Genomic DNA, 20,631 nt, shown 5'->3' with positions numbered 1-20,631 from the left:
GAAAAAAATTAAGGATATGATAAAAGCAAATAATGTAAGAAAAAAAAGATTTAGAAATTCAGGATGAAGAAGAGAAAGAAACGTATTTTAAGAAATAATCTAGACATGGTTCTTTCCTTTCTAGTCTCAGGTAATTTCTACACTGTATGCAGTATCGCCCCTGTGGCCAAGAACCAAACATAACCAGTTGCAAAATGGCACAGGAATAGCAACAATAAGCCCTGACCATGAAGATATCTTTTAGGGACAAGAACTTAGTTCCTAAGGCCTAGACCTTTTCACTGCCTTTTGCAAATTAAAAAAAATAATTAAGGCTCAGAAATTTAGGACTTGGGGAGATTCAGTAAATTTTAAGTTGATTACAGCACTGATTCAAATGGGAGCTCCAAACTCCAAGGCACACTTCCCCTATCCTAGTTCCTCAAACACCCTGGAATATAAGAACTGCCTGCTTGGAGTCAAACATTACCTTCTCTAGATTGCTTTCCTTCCTTCCATCTATTCATGCAGCCTAGGCAAGATCAATACAACTTCCCTGGAACCTTTCCTGTGGCTAACATGAGTTCAAAAGTTGTTTTCTTTCTCTTTCTAAATCTACCATGGACAAATGTCCCTTCAGCAAGTTGGACCAATCCACTTTAAGTCTTATCTAACCAAGCGCACACAATCACTGTGGAGCCCTTAAAGATTCCTTCCTTTCTCACTGCAGACCAAAACACCTCTCCCATGGTACGTTTCCCTTGTCTTCTGAAAAGCAAACACTCTGCACACAAGTTCTCCCCTTACAAACACCCCTTTTATAGTATAACTTTGCTAACTATGGCAGACCATCTTTGATTCTTCTTTTATGTCTTACACAAGTTTTGTCAATCCCACCTAAAGTCTCTCTGAAATTCCTTTTCTTTTCACTGCTGAAACCTTAGTTCAGGCCTTGATCTTCTGCAGTATAAGCTGTATGTAGTTCCATAATCCAACAGCCTCTCATTTTTTTCCCATACAAAAAACCCCAGTCTGATCATACTATGTCCTTAATTTAACCCTCAATGGCATCACATCCCAATGGCACAGACGATTTTTTCAAGTTCATCTTCTGTAATTTGTATCCACATATCCTGTATTTCAGATATACTTTTATCTACCTATGACTTTTGCATAAAGTTCCCTCCACATATCCTGTATTTCAGATATACTCTTTTATCTATCTATGACTTTTGCATAAAGTTCCCTCTGCCTGGTAAGTCCTTTCTCTTGACAGGTGCTTAACAGTATTTTAAAAGAAAACTACATTGTCATCCCATAACCCACTTCCTAATAGACTCTTGAAATGCCACCTGTCTTTTAAATGGGAACATACATATTTTGAACATATTTTTTGTTCTTTTTGGTTTTACTTTGATCATACTTTTCATTTTTATCTGGCTTCTTCTCAAGTCCTAAATCACCTAACAATAGAGACTTATTCTGGAAAATATACAGTTAGGCAATTTGATAGTTTGAGCATTAGAGAATTTACTAAGCTAAGACTACTACATCACTAAGCCATGTAATTTTATGGGACCACCATCACGGACCAAAATGTTGTATGTGGCACATAACCATTCTTGAAAAGAATGGGTACAGATTCTAATAAGTACAAGAGAACAACTTTATTTTGTTTACTTGTTTTTCTTCCTTGTCCATGTCCCAACAAAGTTTCTTTAAGCAAAAAGGATGTTGTAAATCCAGAAATTAGTTCCCCTAGGGCCAGGAAAAAAAAGCTGAACCTTTGAAACTTCAACCAGCATTCCAGCCAGGAACTTAAACAGATTTAATAGTCCAAATGCAAACATGTTTTCCTAGAGCAATACCCCAGTTTTTGACTTCCCTATTTCAACTTTTCTATCTGCCATACAATCCTCTCTAAGTTGACTGTAATGGCTAAGAATAGAATGATGGAATAGCATCAATACATTTTGAGAAAATGGAAAGTGGATGATTCTGGGCACTAATAAGGAAGAGCCCAGTCTCTGAGAAGACTTTTATTCTACAAATGAAAACATATGTTCATACAAAATGTTTATAGCAACATTATTTGTAATAGTAAAAAAAGGGGACACAACCCAACTGCTTAACAATTGACAAATGGATGAGGAAAATGTGGTACATCCATGCAGTGGAATATTACTTATCAATTTTTTAAAAATGAAACATTCATATAAGTTTCAACATGGTTAAACCCTGAAACCATTATGCTAAGTGAGAGCAGCTAGATACACAAAGGATTTTATATTATCCCATCAATATGAAATGCCCAGAACAGGCAAATCTGCAGCAACTGAAAGTACACTAGTGACTACCTAAGGTTAGAGAATGTGAGTAAATGCAAACAGGTATGGGGTTTCTTTCTGGGGTAATGAAAATGCTCCAGAATTAGTGGTAGTCAAGCACACTTCTGTGAATATAGTAAAACAATTTACTTTAAAAGACTAAATGTTATAGTATGTGAATTGCATCTTACAAAGGCAGTTTTCAGATTACCATCAACTACAAGACCCAGCTCAAGCTCCCTGTCTGACCTCACTTCATGCTTCTTTGCCATCATTCACTCTTCAATCCCACTGGCCTATCAATTCCTGAAATCTGTCCAGTTCTCTTGCCTCCAGACCTTTGTGTGTGCTCTGCCCTCTGCCTCCAATAACAAGCCTTGCCCAGATCTTGACATGTCTAGTGCATCTTTATCCTTTTAAGTCTCAGCTCAAGTGTCATCTCCACAGTGAGGTCATCCTTCACCACTCTAAAACAGGACAGTCACTCCTATCATCCTCTGTATCATTAGCTGTTATCACAGCCACATGTCTGGTTAACCAGACGGTAAGCACTATGAGTAGGAACACATCTATATCATTCACCATTAAAACCCCTGATGTCTAATCCAATACCTGTAAGACCCTAGTAAACGGTAATACATTTATTTCCCTAATAGGCCATGTCCTCATATATACCACTCCCTCTGTTGATCTGCCATTGCCATCTGTGCCACATCCTCCAATCCCTCTGCAACCACCCTTAGCTCTTTCAGACCCTTACTCATCTTTCAGCTTAAATATTATCTCCTTGATGAAGCATTGTCTTGAATACTCCCCACCCCCAGTCTCTCCTTTATCACCTAATCATCAGTGCATCACTGGCTGTACTGCCACCACAGCAATTATCCTAAAGTATTATACTTGAGGTTTTAGTGGGGTAAAAGCCTGGAGGGAGGTGTTGTTTTGCACTTGTGTCTTCTTTAGAAGCCTTAAAGCAAAGAAAAGTCTTTTCATTTTTGTGTCCCTAGTACTTAGCACACTGCCAGACAGTACTACCAGTTATGATAATAATTGCTAACACTTATTAAGTGCTTAATATGTGCTTGACACTCCTTAGTTCTATTATAGGAGAGTAAGTGAAAAAATAGATAAATTTCTTGGAATAACTTAAAAGAATTCAGAGTCTGACAGGGACAGAAGACAGGTATACAGGCTAATGCAGAATAAACACCACCACAAGGTCAAATCAGTTGTCTTGTTCTATCCCTACGCCTTCAAATCTTAAGAGCATACTTTTCTCTGAGTCTATAAATGTCACGTCTCTTCAAACTCACTCAGAATACTTACTTCGATTACTTACAACCCACTTCCTGTATTTGGTGCCTGGAAGCAATTTCCAGGATGTCACCACAAACAATATTAAACTGCCACATAATTTCCTGCTGTGTGTCTGTATTATCAGTTAAATTGCTTCATATTAACCACATTCCAGTCCACTGGGATCACTCAAACACTAAATAAGATTTAAACATACCTGTCAAAGATTGTCACTTGCCACTACTCCTTTAATCCCTCTAGATAAATGTCTGCTCTGGACTAAGGGTTAGGTTCCCAGGGTACTACCTGCATACTGGTGCCCTCCTCTTTACTTTTTCAATTAGATGTTTGGTTTAAGGCTAGGTAATGTTGATTTATTAAAATGAACATAGACTGAACAAACACTCTTTAGTAAAATTAAGGAATGTTTGGGGCAATTTGACTTAAATTTATGAAACATAAAAGCCCTTCTTTCTCAAGGGTTATAATAGCATATTGCTCTTTTAACTCTATGTGAATTAAAAATCAAAGAACTTAGGGTCTTGGTAGGATCTTAATTCAGATCCTCATATATTTCTTAAATGTATCCTGTAAGTTTTTCTAAACAATCATGTGCTTGCTGGTAGCTGAGTTTGACACAGGGAAGTCAAAAACAAATAAAATAGTCCCTGCTCTCAAGAAGTTGTGGTCAGCTTAGTATGATAGACAAGCAACTAGATTTGACACCATGACAGTGATAAACACAACGGGCCACAGAAATGCAGATGAGAGACACCTGGCTTAGGCTGGGTGTGCAGATGGGTGACAGGGCAATGGGGAACTGACATCAAGGCAGGTTTCCTGGGGATGACATCTAATCTAAGCTTACAGACTCCTGTTCTCTTATTTGAAAAATGTGGTTAATAAATAAACACAACTGGACACTTGTGAGGGTTTGATGAACTAGTTCACATTAAGCATTACCACAGTGCCTGACACAGAGATTATGTTCAACCAGTCTTAGTTTGAAAATCAAATCAAGCACAAAATTTTACCACCTGTGCCTAGGAACTCACTACTTTGCCAGTGATCATACCCATACAACACACACCAGCTTCACAATTACACACAGTATTGTTTTTAATCAACTTTTATTTTTTAATAATGCAACAATGTTAAGTTCTGCTTGACACAACAGCAGACTTAATTCCTTAACCATTAAAACTTTTTCCTCCATTATCTGAAACAAATTCTTCTTTGACATTTCTGGCATAAAATATACCAGATGGTCTTAGTCTTTTGATAAGATGTAAAAGAAAACTAATGATTACAGAGTTTTTAATATGAGCCTGGCATTCATGTTGAATACTGTGTTTACTGCTCATAATGATCCTGCAACCTGGACATAGTATACCCCCTTGTACCCTCAGGAAAACCCAGACTGAGATCTAGTCAGTACAAGTTTCATGGTTAGTATGCAAAAGAGCTGGAATTTGAACCCAAATCTGATTCCACATGTCTTAGTAATGTCACATGACATCAGAGATAAGCAAGAAAGAAGAGTGCTCTACTGCTTTGGCAGCCCCCAACCTCAATCATCCTGCACAATGGAGTCTGCTTCCACCTCAGCCAGGTGAACATCTTGAGCTAACACCTGTTCTGTCCTGCCAGGATGGAATGGTCACTAGTAGCCAAAGCTCAGTTTTCTGCAATGACTATGATGGCACTTAAGTAGATGGTTTCCTTACTATCTGTCCATCTCTACATTCCTAACTACAGGCGGAAGTTGCATAATCAACAGTCACTATAAATCACAACTACTTTTCAGAACTTCTCCTTTCATATTTTCTTTCAGTCTCACAAGCTAACATATTTCCCAAGTCTAAGTTTTCACCACATGGTAGTCTACTTTTAAGATCAATAAAGCCATTCTTCATACTAATTTCACACTTAATACAATTTCATGCCTTAGTAAATTCCCTCACCCAAGTGCTCAGATACTATAGTGAGGGGTTTCACAAGCCATCCTTGAGAAATGGATTTGTCAACATGCTACTGTTAAGAGCAAGAGAGAGACCTGACAGTCATGTGCATTTCTGCATGTGGGAGTTTAATAGTGGTTCTGACACTTGCTGCTTCCTGCCAGGCAAATTTCTGAGCTTTTCTGTAACAAGAAAAGCAAGCATCTTCACAAATACTCTAAGACTCTAAGGTGGCTTTTAGAAAGTGTTTCTAAATGCTATTGAAATCCAAGTTCACAACTCTTAGATGGAAGCAGGAACTAAACTTGGAGTCTTTTTTTAAATGTATTTTTTGTTTGTTTGTTTGTTTTTTGGTGCACCGTTCCTGAAAGTACTGCAATACCAGGTCGATGCGTGGAGTGGACAGAGCAAGTTCCTATTCCATCTCCTGTGTCCAAAAATCCATTTAATATATTGTCCTCAGATAGAGGATATACATATCAGATATTAAACTGAGAAGAACAGATACTACACTTGATCTTAGCCAAAAGGCCAAGAAGCGATTGGAATGTCTATTTAATGCCAATACTTCACAAACTGTACTTTGTTTTTTTGTTTTGTTTTTATCTCCCCAGGCTATCAAGCTCTTGTTTAGAGTATGCTTCTTTTTTCTTCATTTCCACAAAAACAAAGTTCACCTAACATTTCCATGCTCATTCTCATAAGCAACCTTTTCTAGTTTCATTTAGCAGATGTCTCAGGGCTGCAGCAGCACATACCACACATTTATAAATGAGAGCAGCCTAGCCACTCTCATTTGCAAGGCTGGGCAAGGGCCACACTGAGTGGACATCACCTGGACATGAGATGCAGTGTTTGAATAATTATTAGATTTCGCCCTGAGGCCCTTCCCCTTTCTGACTTCCCTAGATAATTCTCCAAATGCTGAAATAAACACATTCCACAGACTTTCCTATAAGAGGGTTTAAAGTGTCTTGTGAAAGCTGTTTTACGGAAAAAGCATGTGCTGTCAACTTTGTTTTTAAATGCTCTCAAACAATTCCATTACTTGTAGAGAAAAAGTGAACATTTGTTAGTGATTAGAGATAAAACATCTCATGTTCTGGGGCCGAGGAAGGGAGAGGCCAGAAGAGGACTTGGCTGGGAGCGGTGATAGAGTCCAAAGCAACACACCCAAATTGGACCACATAAAAGTTGCACTTTCCACAGTCAACTTCTAAGCCTAGAAGGAGGGCAACAATGTTTCACTTGTCTTTGAAGTTACATGTATCAACAATTACCCAGGAAAACTAAGTCCCCTCCGGAGACTCCAGGTAAATGAATGAGAGAGGGAATTTGCCAGGTTGGATTGCAAAGCCATTCCAACGACATCAAGATCAGGGGCTCAGTTACAACACAGAGGTATCTTCCTTCAGAGCCTTGGGCTCTAGCAGTGTGGAGACGCACAGATAAGAGGGGGAAACAGGAGAGGAAAGAGTAGGAAGGGCCTTCCTCCCCAGGCCATCTTGCCTTTAAAACCACGACCTTCCTCCCACCCCAGCCAAGAACCCCCGCACGACTTCTGTGGGGGCCAGCAGGCCTCAAGCAGCCTGGCTACAACCTCTCAGGACCTACCAACTCTCGGGGGCGCCCCAAACACACCCATTTAGGGACCTGCTTCCGGAGATTTCCCACATCCCCTCCCAACAGTTGTCTGACCATTTTCAGGGGCTCTTGGTAAACACGCGAAGGAGGCCACCTCGTAATCTCGGCGACTCCCACCCTCATGTGAGGAGAAGACAACTGACCACCCGCGCCCCTCCACCTCGCGCGCACTCTGCCCCCGCGCCTCCCCGCATCGCCATGGCAACCGTCCCCCTCCCCGCGTGACGCCGGCACGCGGGGCGCCCCTCCGGTTCCGGCAACAAGTACCCCGCGCGGCCCGCGGCCTGTAGCCCTTGCCCGGCCTCGCCTCCCCGCGCCCGGCCGCACTCACTTGATCCTGGAGCCCATGGTCCCCGGGCCTCCTCATGGGCCCGCGGGCCCCGCTCGGCGCTGCGCTGCCCGCCCGCCCGCGGCCGACCGGCCTCCCTGTGGTGCTCTCCCCGCCCCTTCCTCCCGTCCCTCAGGCTGGGGCCCGCCCGCTTGAGGTTCGCTCCCTCGCCGCCGCAGCCGCCGCCGCCGCCGCCTCCCGAGTTAATGTACTCGCTCCAACCGGGCCAACGCCATGGTCGCCGGCGCGCGTGCCCGGCGCGCGCCGCCCCCTCCGCCTCTCACACCACCGCCTCCTCCCGCCCGCGCCGTCGCCCCGCGAGGAATGCTGGGAAGTGTAGTCCGCTCTCGGGAGGCGGGGCCGCCGGGGCGGGAGCAACTAGTCCCTTGGCTAGCTCCCGAACTAGTAATGCCCGCGTGGGCTTAGGCCTCCAGCCGCAGGCCCTGCAGACCTGTGTGTGCCACCGTTGTCCCCCAGAGACCTCCACCTAAAACCCCCTGAGAGACCAGTCCTGCCATGACGACCCCAAGGCCACTGGAGAAACCTCAATCTACATTTCCCCTGGGGAATCCTCGCACCTAGTAGCTTTGTCATGGAGATTGGTGAAAATATCAGTTTTCTCTTTGAAAATCTCATACTTTCCTTACAGACCCTCTTCTCTATCGCATCATCCACTTCACCACGCGCTCCTTGAGGAAGGTCCCTTCTCTTAAACTCTGAGGAGGCACCATATACCTACAGGAAAGCAACCTGAGGACTTCATAGGACCCATGAGGTAGCTCATGAAAACTTTTAGGGGAGAAACAATCACAAGATACTTGGGGTGGAGGACACTTAAAGGTGAAAAAAACCTAAAATTCAAAGAGAAGAAAAAAAGGATCTGCTATAGCCAAATGACAAATCTCTCTTCTCAAATGCTATTCATCCTTTCTGCCATTGTGAGTCTTACAAATTCATAGTGTCTCCCCCACCCTATACCCATCCCACCCACCGTCACTACAGTAACTTGTTTTAGGCCCCCAGCCAGCCAGAAATCGAAGAAAGAAAGAAGGTAAATAGTAGAAAAGACTCCTTCTTTTAGAGTTACCTTCTGATAAAAGATAATTTCTCTCTTTTGTTATGCCTTAAGGTTGTTCAAAGCAAAGGGTGAACTTTTCTGAATTAAAACAAACAAACAAACAAAAAAGTGAAAATGTCCAAACTGATATTTTGAATTCAAAGTCTTTGCACCCAGACACCAACACCGACACCCCTGGGAGCAAAGCTCTGCTAGACAGGCAGGGGCTCTGTGGTGTTTATTCACCTTGTTTCCTCTGAACCTTCTCCAAGTAACAGTTGTTATCAAGATCGTCCCTGGAATGAGCAGCAAGTTCAAAAGCTCTGAGCAGGAGACTATAAATAAAACAAAGTTATTTGGTGGAGGGCAAAAACTGGCTGGTTTTCAAAGGAGATTGTAGCCATCCTGGCCACAAAAATGTCTGGGTGCCTGCTGAGTGGTGTGTGTGTGTGTGTGTTGGAGGGGGAGGTAGAGGGTAGGGCTTATGTATCTGCCCAGGTGGCCTCTGAGACACCCTCTCTCCAGGGTGGTCTGGAGAGAGTACAGGTTGGAAGTCTGGCCTCTAATACTGGCTGTGGGACTGACTAGCAGAGTAATCTTAAGCAATAGATTGGACAATTGTCTGCTTCCATTTCCTCCTCTGGGTATACAATGGATATAAAGAATGCCAAAGAGCTCATATCAGAGGACAGACTGTGCTGTAGGAGCTAAGCGTGCAGACTCTGGAAACAAATTGCCTGAGTTTAAATCTTACCTATGCCTCTTATTACATATATGACCTCAGGTAAGTTATTCAATCTCTCTGTCCTTCAGGTTCTTTGCCTGTAAAATGGAAATGATGATAATAATAGACCTATTTTATTGAGTTGACATGAAATTAAATGAATTAATGAAACTTACAAAGTGCATGGTGACTGTCATAGAGCAATCACTCAAAAATTATCAGCAACTATTATATACAAAACACTGAGCACAGTCTAACCTTTATTATTATTTGTTTGTTTGTAGTGCTGGGATTCAAACCAAAGGCCTCATCCTTACAAGCACTCTACTATACGCCTAGCTCTGATATTTATTATTAAAGGTAGTAAGCATAATAATGAGTTCTGTGCTTAGAATCAGGAGATCTGAGTTCCCAACCCAACTTTACTGTTTTCATTCAGTATCAGTTAGAATTCAATTCAATTATAAGTGATAGAAGACAAATGACAGTGGTCCAAAAAATAGAAGTTCATTTCTCTTTCATAAGGCATGGAGATGAACATTCCAGTATATAACTCCATAATTATTAGAGACCTAAAATTCTATCTTATTGCTCTTATCCTTCCAATACAATTTCTACTTCATGGTCCAGGATGGCTGTTTGAACTCTAGCTGTCTAATTTGCAACCCAGGCAGCAAGAAGACGTGACCACCACAACCTCTGACCTTTAAGTGTACTTCCCAGGAGTTGCTCACACCAATTCCATGTTCATCCTATTGGCCAGAACTTAAGTCATGTGACCTCATCTCACTAGGAGATATGGCCTTCATTTCAGACAATCGTGTGCACAGCTGAAAGCAGAAGGTGAAATTTCCAGCAAACAAGGGGAGCACCAATATTTCAAGACAGCCAGCAGTTGCAGCCATGCTTGGGTCTGTGACCCTGGGCAAGCCAATGCATTACTCTCGGCCTCAGTTTTCCCAGAACCAAAGTTAAGAGACTCAGGTCAGGTAATTTCTGTCCAAAGTTCAGTGGCTCATTGTTTTTATAATTTCTTTAAACCTAGGTGAATCTGATGTCATTCAAATATAATGAGACCTCTCTTCCAAGTGCATAGCATAATCGATTGTTAAAATTAAAACCTTCCAGTGAGAAGAGGGTTTAGGAACTGTGCCTTCTCCACTGTTGTCAAAATAGACTAACTAAGCAAATGGAGCAGATAAAAGTCCAACAGAGGGTGTGATAGCACCTGCACAATGCTCTGATGCATCTCAGTTTCCAAACTTCCCCCTCACTACTTGAACCTATTCAGTTCTTCTGCTTAGGATATAGCTGGCTGTGTTAATGAGTGGCGGACAGAATCCCCAAGCAGTTCCATGCTCCTCATTATACAACATGAAATAGATGAACAAATGGTCTGCAGTTCCTAATACACTAAGTTGTGACTGTGTTCTTTTTTAAAATTTGCTCTAGTTGACATACCATAAAATTCATCACTTTAATGTATGTACATCAATGGTTTTCAGTATAATCATATCACCACCACCTAATTCCAAAACACTTTCATCATCCCCAAAAGAAGCTAGTGACCCATTAGCAGTCACTAACTTTTCCTTCCCTCCTACCACCATCTCCTGGCAACCACAAATCTACTTCCTGGCTCTATGGACTTCCCTATTCCGGAGATGTCATATAAGTGGAATCATATAGCAAATCACGTAACGTGGCTTTTATGTCTGGATTCTTTCAATTAGCATAATGTTTTCAAGGTCCATCCCTGATGTATCGTATGAGTACTTTTTGTTGCCAGCTAATATTCTATTACATGACTATCCCACATTTTGTTGACCCATATATAGTGAATGATGGACATTTGAATTGTTTTCTCTTTTAGAATATTAGGAGTAATTAATACTGCTGTGAGTATTTGTGTACATGTTTTTGTGCGGACGTATGTTTTCAGTTCTGAGTACTGTGATTATATTCTGCAGAAAGAATCCACAGCTTATTAAAAGGAATACTTTTCCCTTCCCCCCCCCCCAAGAAAGGGAGGAGGTTATGTAATTAACTAAGCTTGGGATATGCAGAAACATACCAAGTTAAATAGGCTTCTTAACTGTAGGACTTCTCACTGTCTTTCATGTTTAGCAAAGTGCACCATGGGTCTCCTATGAGCAGAAAGCAGACAGGATATACCAGTAGCTGAGGGAAGGGCTCAGCCATCAGGCAGACCCAGGTTGCTAGTTGCATGATCTTGGGGAAAGTGACTTAAATTCTTGGAACCTTAGTTTATTCTTTAATAATGGTGTGCTAACACTCACTTCATGAAGATGAAGTGAAATAAAGAATGTAAGCCTCTTACTATTTATTTGGAAGTCAGTAAATAGGAATAGGATTCTGATAAATTATCCAATTGATAAAGTCAGGAAGCACATCAAGTTTGTCCATTTCTAACTCTTGACATGGAGTACAGAGTCTGGCATGCAGGCAGTAACCAATAAATATTTATCAAGTAACCAAATAAATTACCACAGTTTGAGGCACCTCTCTTAAGAATAATAAGCCACAGAACAAATTAAATTTGCACTTGTGTATTTAGTTAGTGCATTTGTTTATCTTCTATTGATATAGTTTCTTTTTAAAATTGTGGCAACATATACAAAACATAAAACTGACCACTTGAATTATTTTTAAGTGTACAGGTATTTAGTGCTTTCTTGCAACCATCTCCAAAATTTTTTCATCTTCCCAAACTGAAACTATACTCATTAAACAACACAATAATTCCTCCCCTCCTTCCTGCAGCCCATAGTCATAACTTTTTACTTCGTGTCTCTAGTAGTTTGACTTCTCTTATATAGCTTCAAGATGTGGAATCATGCAGTATTTGCTCTTTTGTGACTGACTTTTAAATTTATTTATTTATTTATTTATTTATTTATTTATTTATTTATTTATTTATGCAGTTCTGGGGTTTGAACGTAGGCCTTGCACTTGCTAAGCAGGTGCTCTACCACCTAAGCCACACTTCAGCTCCAGCACAATGTCTTCAAGGTTCTTTCATCTTGATGCCTGTGTGGCAATTTCTTTTTTTAAAGAGTTGAATAATATTTAACTGTATACATATATCATACTTTGTTTCTTCATTCATCTGTTGATGGACCCTTTGGTTGTTACCATTTTTTGACTCTTGCAGAGAATGCTGCTATGACCATGAGGGTAATAATCTTTCTTCAGGACTCTACTTTCAGATCTTTTGCTTAGATACCCAGGAGTAAAATTGCTGGATCATAGGGGGATTCTATTTTTAATTTTTTAATTTCTATGACAGCCAAATCATTTTACATACCTCCCTACAGTGAACCAGAATTCAAATTTCTCCACATTCTCTCCAACATTGGTTATTTTCTCTTTTTGTGTGTTTGGCTTCTTGTTTGTTTTCGGTTTGCTTGCTTGTTTATGCTACATAAAATTCATCTTAATGAGTGGGAGGTGGTACCCCATTGTGGTTTTGACTTTCATTTCCCTAATGATTAAGTGATATGAAGTGTCTTTTCATGTGTTTATTGGCCATTTATATATCTTCCTTGGAGAAATGTGCATTAAAACCCTTTCACCATTTGTAAATCAGGTTGTTGTGGCATTTTTGTGTTTGAGTTATTCATATATTGTGAATATCAACTCATCAGATATATGACTTGCAAATATTTTCTCACATTCCATGGATTGCCTTTTCACTCTGTTGATAGTGTCCTTCATGCAAATAAGGTTTTAAAAATGTTTTTGATGTACTTCAGTTTATTTTTTCATTTCTTGCCTGTGCCTTTGGTATCATATTTAAGAAATTAGTGCCAAACCAATGTCATGAAGCTTCTTCCCTATGTTTTCTTCAAGGAATTCTATAGTTTTAGCTCTTATGTTTAGGTCTTTGATCCATATTGAGTAAATGGTTGTATCAGTTGTAAGATGGGGACCTTTACCTTCTTTTGAAGGTCAAGTATAAGAGCTAGAGCCCTTCTTCATATGCGGTTAGTAATCTCAACCAGGGTGGTTCCCTGCTGTCTGGCTCTATGAGCCATTATTTTATTATTATTAATACCTTGCAAATACTTAATAGTTTATATTTTTCCAACTGCTCAATAATCAGGATTGCTGTTGCCTTGCTTTAAAAGTGAATATTCTGGTCCACAGTGGGCTTGAGTGACTCATCTGATATCAAATGTAATAAAATAACCAAATTCAGCCTAAATGCCCTAGCTCCTGGTTGTGGGTTCACTTGTTAGTTCCACTCAGAGGCCATGTTTTCTCTTGCTGTGGCTTGTAGGTTGCCTCTACTGATTTATTCATTAACTCATCAAACATTCTCTTTCTTAGTAATAAATAATAAAAAATATATATAAACAGAAGGACTGGAAGTAGCTCGGTGTTAGAGTGTGTGCTTAGCATGTGAGACCCTGGGTTTGATCCCAGCACCATATACACACATATCATATATACATACATATATCATACATACACACACACACACATATAGGAAATAGCACATGTGGTTCCCTTGCAGTCCTCTTCTGTACTGTCTATTCATAGATTTAAAGCAATGTACTTAAGTCTCTTCTTGTAGAAGACTACCAGGCTCTGCGTGTAACCTTGGAAAAACTATTACCCATATCTAACTCAGTTTCCTCATTTGCAAAGCGAAAGAACAGGACTTTACTCATAGGGTCATTGTGAATATTAAATGTGCTAATACACAAGAAGCATAAATTTGCCTTGCATTTTGTAATAGCTTAATGTTAGCTGTTAATGTTAACGTATTTTCTCCTTAACAACCAACCAACCAATAAAAGCTAAATTCTAAGAAAAGCCAGACAGAATTGGTGATTTAAGGCTTTGTTTCCCATATTTAGTTATGTGCACCAGTATCATCTGTGATGCTTGTTTTTAACACAGAGTGCACAGTCCAGATTGTGGGCACTCCAATTCAGAAGAGAGATCACAGCCTCTGTGTTTCAGCAAGTTCCACATATGCAGATCCACAAATGGGGAGAACCACTATTTTTAAGCTTTACCCAGGTGCCAATGTGGATTAAACTCCCATTTGTACGTACAGAGCCTCAGCAGCCTGCCTGCTTCTCCAATTGTAGAATCCATTTCTGGATCCTGCATCCCACCTGTGAGTTTCCTGAGCCTCATAAGTGTATTTGGTTGGCTGAGTATTGGTAGTACTTAGAGACCAAAGTTAGGTGTCATCAATATTCCATTCACCCATTTACCAATTCCTGCGCTTAGGACTCTTTCTTGCCTCCAGCAGAGGCCCATTCCCCTCTCAGCCCTCAGTGTAACAGTCAGCAAACATTTTCCATGGCTTTCTTTGTGCTTGGAGCTTTATGCTTGGTACTGGAGATTGAATATAAGTGTGTGCATGGATTCAACACAGCATGGAATCTGGCCTGATGTAGTCCCTTCAGCCACTTAGCTTACCTCTGGTGGCTCATGCAAGAACCTCTGTGTTCTTAAACTTACTCCTTAGCCCCCTGCCTTGCCTGGAAGCTTCAGATCTCTGAGATCTGTTGATTACTTGTCATTCCTTCTTCCACATCACTCTCTCTCTCTCTCTCTCTGTCCCTCTCTCTCATCTCTAGGATTTGATGCATGTATTACCTTCCCACTCTGGCCTGGATTCTTCTCAACCTCCTTTAGATATAAACTCTAGTTGTCAGGACTTCTAGAACCTCCTATCCTGTGGCTACTCCCACTCCTACCTCATTGGCCCAATCCATTAGGCCTGGCTCTTTCATTTTGAAGACGGTTACCATGTGCCTCCACGTTTTTGGAAGAAAGCTGGAGAATTTTCAGCACCCTATTCCCAGTGCATTCTTGGTTTCCTGCCAAAGCTTTCCTTTATACTTCTGTCCTTTATTCTTTTCTTCCTTTATAGTTTTTTTCCCATGAAGATGGGAGATAAATTTAGTATTTACTTCATGTAAGGGTGATGAGGATGAAATTATTTTATCTGTAAGGACTGAGGACATCATAAATATTTGATAATTGAATTATTACAGGGTGCAGTTGGTAATCACTGTGTTTTACTCACGTTATCTTCAATCTTTTTTTTCTTTTCTTTTTTTTGTTTTTTTGTTTTTGTGGTAGGGCAATACTGGGCTTGAACTCAAGGCTTTGAGTGTGCTAGACAAGCTCTCTAACACTTGAGCCATTCCATCAGTCCTTTTGGCTTTTAGTTTGTTTTTCAGATAAACCCTCATGCTACTGCCCAGGCTGGCCTTAGATAGCGATCCTCCTATCTCCACCTCCCAAGTAACTGGGATTACAGGCATATGCATTTATTTTATGCTGAATTTAATTTCCTTGCCATATGTTTTTGTTTCTTCAGTTTTTTTTTTCTTCTGTACAACCTCCTCTTCTGGTTTAAAAACAATTTTTTCTTTTCTGTAAAGATCAGCTCCATGTGGCAGGGGTTGTTCATGTTTGGACCATGAGTTCTGTAGGTATGGCAGTGCATCTTGGGAAATTTGTTTACCTAGACATGTTTCATGGCCAGAGAATTTACATCTAATCTAGTCCCTTGCATTCTGCGTTACATTTTTGAGCCACCAGCCATGTGTCCAGCCCATTGTTTGGCCTAGGCACACCTGCCAACTCTACCATTGTAATACAGAGTGACATGCATTTCTTCTTCTTCTTCTTCTTCTTCTTCTTCTTCTTCTTCTTCTTCTTCTTCTTCTTCGTCTGTACTGGGGTTTGATTCAGGGCCTTGCATTTGCTAGGCAAGCATGCTACCACTCTACCACTTGGGCCATGCCTCTAGCCCCCACACATTGCTTCTTTAAAGTGACATCTTTAAAACACTTGGTGACTTTTCAGATATGTGTACTTTTGACTCTTGATGACCTGCACAGCTTCAGGAGCATTCTTAAAGTGACCACAAAGGTTTGAACCTCTTGATTTGCATGATTTTTAGGAGTTTTCCGGGCCAGTGAATAGTGAACCATTTTTTAGGATGCCTACAGTAAGAGCTATTTTCAGTCTTTACAACACCCTTGAAAGGCTGGTACTACATACACACTGTCAGAGAGGGGAGACAATTTACTCCCCATCCTCCCTCATCCAGAGAGAAGTGGTAAGAGCTGGGGCTTGTGCTAAGGACTGTCTGATTCCCAAGCTGCCTCTTCCAAACCAGTTATAGTTATACTAAACTTTTCATTCTCTCTCTCTCTCTCTCTCTCTCTCTCTCCTTCTCCTTCTCCTTCTCTCTGCTCAGCTAAAAATATCTTAAACAGGGTCCTCATTAGCTAATATGCATAAATTATTTTTTGCTTTTTGAACATAATTGGCTCATTCAAAGGAAAAGGCTCCCACCTACATGAAAGCAGGAACTGAGCTGTTCCATGAAGATTCTTCTGAATTCAGCAAAGGCACTGCCCCATGATGCCCCTCTGCTTCTGGGCTTCTGTTGCCAGCTGAGTAGCAGCAAAACAGAGCAAACTCCTTTCATTCACACACACCTGACACATTAGAGCAAGCATCAGTCTCCTCAGTTGTTAAATCAAGATAATAAAAGCACTTGCCTTGTAGGGTTGTGATGGAGACTAAATGGATCATCCATGGGAACCTCACACCAAATGTGAGGACCCTGAAAAGCTGGGAAATAGGTCAGGCATGGTGGTGCATGCCTATAATCCCCAAAATTAAGGAGCCTGAAGCAGTAGGATCTCAAGTTCAAAGATAGCCTGGGCTACATAGTAAAACCCTGACTGGGAGAGGGAAAAAAAATGCCCAGTGTTGTGGTTCAAGCCTGTGATCCCACCTACTTGGGAGACAGAGATCAGGAGAATTAAAGTTGCAGGCCAGCCTAGGCAAAAAGTTCACAAGACCCCATCTCAACCAATGGTTGGTTACAGTGGTACATGCCCCAGCTTTGTGGGGAGGCACAAATAGGAGGATTACAGTCCAATCCAGCCCCAGGCATAAAGCAAGACACTATCTCAAAAATTACTAATGCAAAAAGAACTGGCAGTATGGCTCAAGTGACAGAGAACCTGCCTAGCAAGTGGGAGGCCCTGAGTTCAATCCCCCAGTACCACTTTGTTAAAAAAAAAAAAAAAAAAGTGGAAGAAGAAGAAGGAATGAAAAAAATTTTAAAAGATAAAGGAAAAAACTAGGAGCATCCATGATATAGCTACTTATAAGAGGGGCAGGATAACCCAGTGGTTAAGAGCACAGGATTGGGGGCCAAAAGGATCATGGTTCAAACTCCAGAATGTACCATGCTCTGGTTCTGTGACAGATTTTTTTTCTCTCTCCAAATCTCAGTTTTCTTGTTGTAAAAAAGGTAATCCATGTAAAGAGCTCAATAATGAATGGTGGCTGCATTCACAGCAAGCCTCTCCAACCAGATCATCTCTCTAATAGCAGTCGAGTAATTGATTTCTGCTTCTAGGGCAAAATGCATGCGGACACCAGAGAGTGTTCAATTTGGGGCAGAACACGTGTGCTCCGGGCAGCTAAAGCTGAACTGTCTGCCCCAACTTCTCCTGCTGGTTATGTGACCGATGACAGCTTAATGGACTCTTTACCCTTGAATGCTAAGGGGAAAATAACTCATGGCATTATAACATATGAATTCGGAGTGAGGTTTTTTTCCTTGAGTACTGTAGCAAGAAAGCTAGGAACATATGTAGACTAGAGTCTGCAGCCTGAACCTCTTTTCCTGGCCCTTTCTCTGTGGGGGACATATTTAACCATTGTAGTTACCCAAATCATTCACGTTTGTAAAATGTAGCCGTGTGTGTGTGTGTGTGTGTGTGTGTGTGTGTGTGTGTGTGTGTTGTGTGTTGTCCTGGATGATGTGAAGTTAACAAAACTGAGCATGTAGTGTATAGCTGGCTTATTAGGAGAGGGCTATGAGCACCCCTAAGTTGCTGACTTTCCAAGGATAAGCCAGTGCTTCTTGGAATATGTATATGCACACTCATGCACACCTGCACAGCACATATATACGCAACACATGTACGCACTCTTTGGTGTCATGGGGAAGTTGTTCAAAGATCTACCTAAATAACTTCTAGAAAACTGCATCATCCTAACAGGACAGGCAAGCACTGCCTCTGTGTGGATAGAGGTGGGGGAGTCCAAACTTCCTCAACCCTACAGTCTGAAAGAGGAAGTAATGAGCAGCAGCCACTGACATCTTTGTTAAATGGAGAGGGGCTGTGGGATAGTGGTGAGACCATAACCTTGAAGTCACAGGCTGACTCTGGGCAAGCCTCTTTCTCATCTGGGAACCTTTGTTTCCCCAGCTGTGACACACACCTTGCACGGTGCTATGAGGACTCAATGATAAAGTAGGTAAGGGCTGAGCAGTACTGAACCAGACTCTTGTCTCTCAGGAGGAAGTCCAGGCCAGTCAGGAGGTATACACAGTCCCAGCTCACATGCAGCACAGGAACGTCCCTTCCAGCCACCCAGAGCCTACTGAATCAGAAGTGTGTGGCAGCGCATGGCTCTCCATCTGGTTAATGTTCGCTTGTGTTTCCTGCTGGAGAGCATCACTTTTTTCACCTCACCTGGTTTGTTTACCCAAACAAGCTGCTCATTAACAACACGAATTGCGTTTTCTGCAATTCTGTTGACAGCACAAATGTCTGCAGTCAGCTTGGGAGTTTGGTGGGAATTGTCACAAGATCCTACCCGGCCTAGCCAGCACAGCTTCTGAGGAAAAAAGTCAAAACCATGCTCAGGTTTGGGGGAGGAGGGTCCAAGACCAGCACGTGGCTTGCTAGCAAGTCCAGCCTAAGGTCTCCAGCCCCTGTGTGGAGACAGGGCTTTGCCCAACCCCACTCCAGGAGAGATGCTGCTTTCTGTAAAACAAAGGTAGACAGAAAAGAATTTTCAAGTGTGGGGTAAGGAGTTGGAGATCCAGACCTGGCACAGTGAATGAAACTCCAGCCAGAGGTACAGAACTGGGGAGGCCCACCCTCCAGCAGAGATCCTGAGGGGCTCTCTTCCTGGGCCCAGAAAAGCTCATGATTGGTAACCCCTAGCAACAAGAAGTAGGGGAGAAAGATAACCATCCCTCTTTTGTTGGTTTGGCCCTAAAAGGCTGAGCTTGGCCTAGTTTGCCAAAGCTCTGCTCACTCATCCCAGCTGCTCAAGAACAAAGGTAAAATTTATCATGTGTATGTTTATTTTATTTATTTATTTATTTACTTATTTATTTTGGAAATACCTGGGTTTGAACTCAGGGCCTTGGGCTTGCTAGGCAGGTGCTCTACCACTTGAGCCACACCCCCAACCTTGTGGTTTCTTTTTAGATTTTAAAATAAATTTAAATTTATTTTAATTTTGTCTATTTTAAATAAATGCCCTCAGAATTGTTTTCACTTGTGCCTATTCATCTACTCAGCTTCTCTTGGAGACTGGCTAATGCATAGAAATTGGAACTGAGGGATATGGAAGTGAAAAAGACACAGCCCTATTCCTTGTGGAGTTTGCAGTCCAGTGGGGAAAGTGACAAATAATCATGGCAATTGTACAGCACAATGAGTTAGAGGAGGGAGAAGTCCAGATATAAGGCAACATGCCAGAGAAGAGCCTGACATCTGGAAGGGACCATCCATGGTGATGTAGGGAAAAAGAAAAGTCCTTTCTTTCCATCCCAAGGTTCATGGCTGAGGCACCTATGAAAAAAGATTAAGAGGAGAAGTGCATACAGATTTATTTATGTTTACATGACACGAAGCCCTTGATCTCCCTTCAAAAGTGGAGAGCCAAAACAGGACAATGTGTGTGGGTTGTTTATTTTGAGATGAAGGCTGGTCTCAAACTCCTGGGCTCAAGTGATCTTCCCAATATCTGGCTTCTGAGTAGCATGGCCCTACAGGCGCAGGCCACCATGCCTGGCTGCTTGGTGTATATTCTTATCCCCAGGTTCAATGAAGACCAGATAGTCATGGTTAGTATGAATGAAGGTCAAAAGGGAATGATCTGATGATGAAAAGCTGCAGGGGGTTGGAGCAAGGCCTGTTTGTTCAGATTCTTTTTGTTGGATCTATCTTTAGCTGTAAGAATGTTCCTTTCCTCTGGGCATAGGAGGGGACCACTTGTTTGAGGGACTTATAGCTGCTTCCAGGATAAAGGACAAAAGAAAGGTAAGAGCAGCTTTCAGAGTGCTTTGCTGTTTTCTCAGATGCCACAGTGCCATATTTTGGGATAATGTGTCCTGAACCCCATTAATGCCTTCTAGAAAATGTGAGATTTAAACTGACACCCCAATGAAGCTAGATAATCTAACTGAAGAGTGGCAAGATGCAATGGGC

The 20,631-nt window shown here is 41.6% G+C and overlaps 1 protein-coding gene and 1 non-coding gene across 8 annotated transcripts in view; both read right to left on the bottom strand.

Moving 5' to 3' along the window:
* The window catches only part of Dennd1a (DENN domain containing 1A), a 463,821-nt gene extending 456,038 nt beyond the window's left edge, over window positions 1-7,783 (bottom strand). For 3 of the 7 annotated variants that reach the window (XM_074051042.1, XM_074051039.1, XM_074051040.1), the window contains exon 1: window positions 7,539-7,781. In XM_074051042.1, the coding sequence (XP_073907143.1) occupies window positions 7,539-7,555 (17 nt within the window). In that variant the 5' untranslated portion in view covers window positions 7,556-7,781. Of the gene's footprint in view, window positions 1-7,538 lie in introns of all 7 variants that reach the window. The other 4 variants (XM_074051041.1, XM_074051038.1, XM_074051037.1 and 1 more) reach the window with 3 other exon arrangements.
* Window positions 5,912-6,106, bottom strand: LOC141415857 (U2 spliceosomal RNA). The gene has a single exon (XR_012440813.1). It is a non-coding gene; the product is annotated as a U2 spliceosomal RNA (small nuclear RNA).
* Window positions 7,784-20,631: the final 12,848 nt, after the last annotated feature.

This window comes from Castor canadensis, chromosome 13, assembly GCF_047511655.1.
Source record: "Castor canadensis chromosome 13, mCasCan1.hap1v2, whole genome shotgun sequence".
NCBI classification, from domain to species: domain Eukaryota; kingdom Metazoa; phylum Chordata; class Mammalia; order Rodentia; family Castoridae; genus Castor; species Castor canadensis.
Note: the sequence above shows the minus strand (reverse complement) of the source record. Positions and strands in the feature narration are given on the sequence as shown.